Source organism: Cynara cardunculus (assembly GCF_001531365.2).
Source record: "Cynara cardunculus var. scolymus isolate 2C chromosome LG 13, CcrdV1, whole genome shotgun sequence".
Classification (NCBI taxonomy): Eukaryota; Viridiplantae; Streptophyta; class Magnoliopsida; order Asterales; family Asteraceae; genus Cynara; species Cynara cardunculus.
The window spans coordinates 8,293,584-8,300,681 of record NC_037540.1 but is presented as its reverse complement, the minus strand read 5'-3'; the positions used below and the strand labels follow the sequence as shown (position 1 = coordinate 8,300,681).

Here is a 7,098-nt window from a genome sequence, read left to right as displayed (position 1 = left end):
ATTTAATTTAAGTTTAATAATGAAATAATTTATTTTTGGTTTAATAATATAACATTTTATAAAGATAATACTTAAGTATTTTGTTAGAACTCAATGATTATCCTAATTATATTTTAGATTTTTTATATTTAAAATTATATGTTTATACTGTATTTGATTGTGTTTATCTGTAGTTAGTTACACGAATTCAGTTATGGGATGAAATCGGATAGGGATGAAATTGTTTAGGGATGAATGGGTTTAAGAGTTTTAAGAGTTTAAGAGTTTTTAAGAGTTTTAGGCAAATGCTTTATAATATAGTATAGATATAGAGAGAGAGAGAGAGAGAGAGATCGGATTCAAACGAGAACGGTACCTATTTAAGAGAATAAGAAAACGGTCAAATCACATGTGATTTTACACTAACATCACGTACAAAATAATATGTGATTCACACGACTTTACCCGACAACCTAAAGATGCGGGCCAAAGTTGCCCGCACACCTTTTTTTACGGTTAATGTAAAATCACATGTGATTTTTGAACGTGATTTGGTCGTTTTCGTATTCTCTTAAATAGTTACTCCCCCTCTCTCCATATTGATCACATATAGGTTCTCATACAAATATCCATTACACCACCTTCGTCCAATTAAGATTAGGATCTGATAAAATGTCTAATAGTTAAAAGATAATTGCTCCACAAGCAATGATTAAGCTCTTAACTTTAATCTGCTAATTTGGATGAAAAATTGGACCAAAAATGATGTAATTGATATCGATCTTTTGGTGTATGCAGAGTGAAAAGAACATCACTTTTATCATTTTCTTGACATTAATTCCAATAACGACCCTTACCTTATGCTTCAAGGTAAAGCAAGCATCCCGTTGGCTTCTTTGAATCCTATTTTTGTAGTAATCTTTTTATCTGTAACGATCTTGGCATAGCACTTTGAAGTTTTCTGGAAAACCGTCACTTAGAAGCCAGAATTGCTGTCGCGTCTGGCTCACGAGCATGGTCGGGCAAGGGTTGTGACCCAACCGTCAGACTCTTAAGGTTTTCGGACATTTCTGCTTGAGAGGCCAAGTACTCGAGTGCAACAACAATATCACCGATCAGGGGCCGGAAATTTGCTTGCTCCTGGAGACACATTGCAGTTACAGCAACCACATGGTGCACTGAACGGACAGAGAAGCAGCCTTGCAATAAGGGGTCGACCAGCTGAACAAACTTCTTCCGGTCTTTCAAAAAGGGGCGAGACTGCATAAATTCAAATAAGATGCTATATAATGTGAGGACAATGTGTACAATCAGATAAAATGAAACCAAACCAAACCAAACCAAACCAAACCAAACGAGCTCAATGTAGGAGAATTTTTGGCGGATACAGGGAGTGTGGAGTCATGGATTACAATTAATAGGAGAATAATCTTTTGGTAGCCGTGGGTGTCAGGGCCAGCTTGCAGGCACCTCGACTAATATGACCACTGAAGATAACTGGCAAGAAAATCCATGGGCCCTGAAGATAACTGACAGGAAAATCTCATGGGCTTTGAAAATAAATGCAGGAAAATTCTGTGTGGGCCCAGAAGATAATTGACAGGAAAATCCTGTGGGCCCCGAAGATAACCGGCAGGAAAATCCCATCCCCGAAGATAACAAAAAGAAAAATCCCTAGTGACCCTGGGAGGCTCGATGGGACCTATAAGGAGCCCCAAGGCCTAACATTTATTTGCCGGCTGAGCTAGCCTGAAGGTTGTTTAATAGTAGAATTTGTGTTCAAAGAAGAAACTTACCCAAGGAACTAAATTTTGCTCTCCGGGTTTCTTGGTTATGTCAATTGCCCTACGTCCAGTGATCAGCTCCAACAAAACCACACCGAAGCTATATATATCAGACTTTAAAGTTAGTTTTCCACTCATTGCATAATCGGGGGCACAATAACCATAGGTACCCATAACTCGAGTTGACACGTGAGTGTTATCGCCAACAGGACCCAATTTAGCCAGTCCAAAGTCCGAAAGCTTTGGATTGAAGTCATTATCCAACAATATGTTTGAAGATTTTAAATCACGGTAAATTACAGGTGGATTTGCTTTGCAATGGAGATACTCGAGCCCACGAGCTGCACCAACAGCAATCTTTAGCCTCGTGTGCCAATCCAGTGGCTCCTGGCCAGGCTCTAGATCTGAAAATTATATATATCTGGTTAAAATTTACCCCAATATTTGATATACAAAATATCTATGGCACAGCGGTACCCAGATTACCAATAGAGTCCCGTCTCCAGGTCACAAACCCCTTTAAGATACCATGGGCCCTAAGAGAATTATTTAGCTTGCATTCATGTCTATGTTCTGAATGATAATTAATATGACTGTTTCCTGGTCAGGACGCAGGATTTGCAGGAGGGTCCTTGGTATCTCGTGTACTAAAATGCTCCCATTTAATTCTTCAACTGCTTGTGAACATTTATGTATCATGTGAAGTCACAAGAATCAAATGCAACATGTTATCCATGCAATGAATCAGTACTTATTTTCCAGAATCTCTAAGATTTTTCCCGTGACAGACAGATGAAGAATATGAATTCGCTTTCTTAAAGCATTTACATGATTAAAAAAAGTAAATGCAAGAAAGTCTATTATCCATTTATGTTTCTGTCAATGTACATCAAAATTTTCGCCTCTACCACTCCGTTTTTCAAACCACACAAAACCTCAAAATCATTTGTAATGTGTTTGGCACATAGACGGGACTGGACAGGGGAGAGTTAGGTACATGGGTAGTTTAGTAATTTACCAATCTTGTCCCATCTCCCTGATTTTTGTTCCACCTATTCACTCAGTCCTGTCCAGTCCCAATCTTAATGTCGCACCAAACAGGGGATTAACAACTTTTTGTTCTATTGTCCCGTCCTAAATGGTGCAAGTGAGTCAATGAGTTGTATGTCCAGATAGGGAAGATAAAAGACGCATATCATGTGCTTATAATACAAGCAGCAAAAACTACAATATTACTTCTATCAATTGCGCTGTTCTTAACCCATCAGGTTTAAAATCCTACAAATTTTCCAGGTTAAAAAGCTCGAAAACAAGCCATCAGCCAAGTGGGAATTGACCATCACTAACAGAGAAGGTAGTAATACCAGATAAAAGAAACAGAACAAAGGAGTAACAGAGTATAGCAAAGAGACAAACCACCACATACATGTTCTCCAAGAGTAAAGATAACGACTTTTTCTATCTTGTTAAATTCCTATCTCATTTATATATCACTAGTACCTTCAAACACAAACTTCTCGAACAAATGAGATTGGAATTCATAAAAAGACAATCTGATAATTAACAGGCACGCCTCAAAAAGCATAGTAATCATAGAAGTCGAAAGGAAAGAAGAAATGTTTGAAGTAAGATAGCAAGTCATAGAGAATAACAAGTACAACAAAAGATTAACACCAAAATTAACCACAAATGGCAGTTTGGTTTTTGTAGAAAATCAAAATTAGACCCAACCCAAGACATTAAATGACAGAATCTTTGAGCAACTGGTTCTATGTTAATTGGCAAAAATTCTGAGATTAGTTCTATAACAAGCATTTCTAATTCAAACCAAATGAGTGCCAGTGGTAGGATTTCTTTCTGTAAAGTAGAAGATCAAAGGCGTAAGTACACCACCGGGTTCAAACAGAAAGTAGTCTGAATTGAAATAAATCTGAGGCCTACCAAAAAGATGATTTTCCAAGCTACCAAGTGGCATGTATTCATAAACCAAAAGTCTCTGATCTCCATCTGCGCAGTAACCTATCAAAGTGACAAGATTTGGATGGCGCAGGAGACTCAACATAAGAACCTCCACGATGAATTCCTGGTTCCCTTGAAGCCCATTGAGGTTAAGCTGCTTCACTGCAACAATCTGTACATCAAATTTGATGATTAATGCCACAATCTTAAACATATTTCAGCATGCCCCATCCACTAATCACAGAAGATTGTGATCTTTTTAAGTATATAACATTTATATATGGCAAATACTCAAGCACATTCCTTTTGAACCCTTAATCTCCTGGGAGGTCCGGGTACCACAGGGACGATAATCCTTCCGTAAGATCTTGATTTTATGGTGATAATAAAATGACATTGTAAATAAGGTAAGAATACAACTTACTTTCCCAGATTCCAACCGACCCTTATAAACACTTCCAAATCCACCTTCTCCAATCAAATTAGCATCTTTAAAATTCTGTGTTGCCACAGCAAGCTCACGAAAAGTAAAACCACGTGCCACATTACCCCTCTGACTATTGAACCTCTTCTCCCTCATAGAATCTGCCAACTTCCCATCTACACACCAACAGAAGAAATTCCAACCAAATCACATTATTCAAGAAACAGTAAGAAGATTCTCCATCAAGATCTATATACTTTGATAAGCTTACCATTAACATCATTACATGGATTTCCCCTCCCATCAACTGCAAATGCCAAAAACCATGAAGAAATCAAAGCAAAGCATAATTCATGAAGTGTAATAGATAATTCACAATCAATATAACAAAGACAACGAAAAGCCAGCCATCAAACCTGCAAATTCATCGGCTGCCATATTGCCATCATAATTTTCAACATCTTTCGGGAAACAATTTATGCAAGAAAAGCACCTCATCTGCGCAAATCAATTCCTACCAGTAATAGCTTTATCACAGACACAGAGATCCTTCAAAAGGGATTCAGAAATACATATACAGCAAATCAACGAATCAAAAACCCTAATCGAGTAGACAAGAACTAAAACCCGAACCCCAGTTCAATGGAAACGGACAAGGGTTTCTTCCAAAGTACGAAGAATCCAAAAATCTTCATGTAATAAGACATCCAACAAATCAACGCGGCATTTCCGAAAATTTCAGCAAATTATAACTAAATGTCGAAATTGCTGGCACAAAACAACAAAAATTAAACATTAAACAAAATGGAAACAGAAAACAACAAAAGAAATTCAATAAATTAAGGTATAAAGTAGTTGTGATTGCTTGGAATTCAGCAGCAGAAATTGAACCCAGCCTTTGTATCTGGTGAATTCGGCTCTCCCCTCTTTTAGCGCCTTTCTCTCTGTGTGTGTGTATGTGTATGTGTGTGTATATATATATATATACACACACACACATGTAGAATCGAATATGTATAAAGATGACGTGTCAAATCCGTCGTAATAAAGTGCCGTAATAAATGATGCCCGTTTGTCCATTCTACATGTTTTCAAAATAGTTATCGTATTAAATTATAACCATGTAATAAAATTATGTATAAATAATTAGAATTTTATCCGTACAATACATCATAATACATTTAAATTTAATACGTTTTAATTTCTGTTTTTTTTTAATTTTTTTTAGGTTTTATGTAATTTTAAAAAATGAAAGAGTTTTTGGTTATTATCAGTATTATACAGTATTTTGATATGTTAATATAACTTAACATTTATCTTGTATTTGAACATTTTTTCAGTTGTCTATTAATTTTATGGAGTACAATGTGTAAGTATACACTTTGTTAATCAATTTTGAACATGTTTATCAATTTGTTATTAATGAGTTTTATCTATACTATATTATAAAATATTTAGAAAAAAAAAACTCTTAAAAATCATTTTTTATGCATGAAGTATTGTTTATTAATGTATATCACTTCAAAATTCAACATTACAAGTAGATTGTACGTAAGTATAACTTATTAAAGCTTTATGTTTGAATTCGTATAACTAACTGCAGATAAACATAATTAAATAGAGGATAAATATCTTATTTTAAATATAAAATATCTAAAATATAATTAGAATGACCATTGAGTTCTAACAAAATATTTAATTATTTTTTTTATAAAAAATTATATTATTAAACATAAAATAAGAAAAATGAATTAAAGAAATAAAAAAAAAAGAAATTAATATATATATTTTTAAAATTTTTATGATATATTTTTATATTTATATTTTAAAACAAAAGTGAAATGGCCAAAATAAATGCTTATTAATTGGTTGAAGGTCGTTCTCAGTGGCGCTTTAAAGACCTCCATGGCATCCCTTCATTTATATATACGTTTCGGTTCCAGCAGGGCAGACTAAAAAGCCACACTTTTCAAATTACCTTATTACCCTTGGCTTCTCTTATAATTACTTTTTTGCCCCCCATGGTTCCTTTCGTTTGAATTCTCGAGTCTTATCCGGTAAGAGGCATATTAATGATTGAGAGTCTTAACCGGTAAGTAAGTGATGAGATTTTTATCCGGTAAACGTTGGGTAAGAAACATTTACCAACAATTTATTATGATTTATGATGATCGAAAATATTACACGATAAGGTAAGTGAAGGTGAGGCTCTTGCCAGTAAATACTTACCTGATAAATATTGGTAAAAAGACCACTAAATTTATGAAACCAACCAAAAATAATTATATTATTATTATTATTTTTATATTTATTTTTAGAAGAAAAAAAATGGTAAATTTAACTATAACCCTAAAAAAAATTATTAACTTGGATATCCAACCCGTTATGCGAGCCGACTATTCCTAGGGTAACCATCTGCTTTGCAGATAGCCCAGAGTCAGGCCCGTTTCTGACATTTTTTATACCCTGGGCGAGATGTAAAAAAATGCCCTCGATAAGTACGATATTTTTTCAATATATTGTTTTTATCATCAGAATTAACATTGAATTCATATAAAACCATTTTTCCGAGTATTCCTGAACGCTGAATCAATCAATACTCATTTCTAATTTGTTTCATCATCAAAAACATCATATGATATACTTTTGGTACATAGAATGATATCATTTGGAATCACAAAGTCGATTCTTCTGATTTCCGAATGACACTATGTAAATCAATGTAAAAATGTTGATTTTCCATGTCATCTCATGTTAATGTTTTTTAACATCTTTTTGAACTTTTATATTATGTTTTCGAATTTGGGAAGATTAACACCATTTTAAACTTTTATATTATGTTTTCGAATTTGGGAAGATTAACATCATTTTAAACTTTTATATTATGTTTTCGAATTTGGGAAAATTAACACAATTTTAAACTTTTATACTATATTTTCGAATTTGAGAAGA

At 34.2% G+C, this 7,098-nt stretch overlaps 1 protein-coding gene across 1 annotated transcript in view; it reads right to left on the bottom strand.

Annotated features, from left to right (window-relative positions):
• Positions 1 to 5,092, bottom strand: part of LOC112524141 (probable serine/threonine-protein kinase PBL21) — an 8,569-nt gene extending 3,477 nt beyond the window's left edge. Inside the window, exons 1-6 of the mRNA XM_025133817.1 lie at positions 4,563 to 5,092; positions 4,418 to 4,453; positions 4,147 to 4,322; positions 3,705 to 3,894; positions 1,776 to 2,167; positions 837 to 1,239 (exon numbers count right to left, since the gene is read on the bottom strand). Of these exons, the coding sequence (XP_024989585.1) occupies positions 952 to 1,239; positions 1,776 to 2,167; positions 3,705 to 3,894; positions 4,147 to 4,322; positions 4,418 to 4,453; positions 4,563 to 4,644 (1,164 nt within the window). The 5' untranslated portion in view covers positions 4,645 to 5,092 and the 3' untranslated portion in view covers positions 837 to 951. The remainder of the gene's footprint in view (positions 1 to 836; positions 1,240 to 1,775; positions 2,168 to 3,704; positions 3,895 to 4,146; positions 4,323 to 4,417; positions 4,454 to 4,562) is intronic.
• Between the last annotated feature and the right edge of the window lie 2,006 nt (positions 5,093 to 7,098).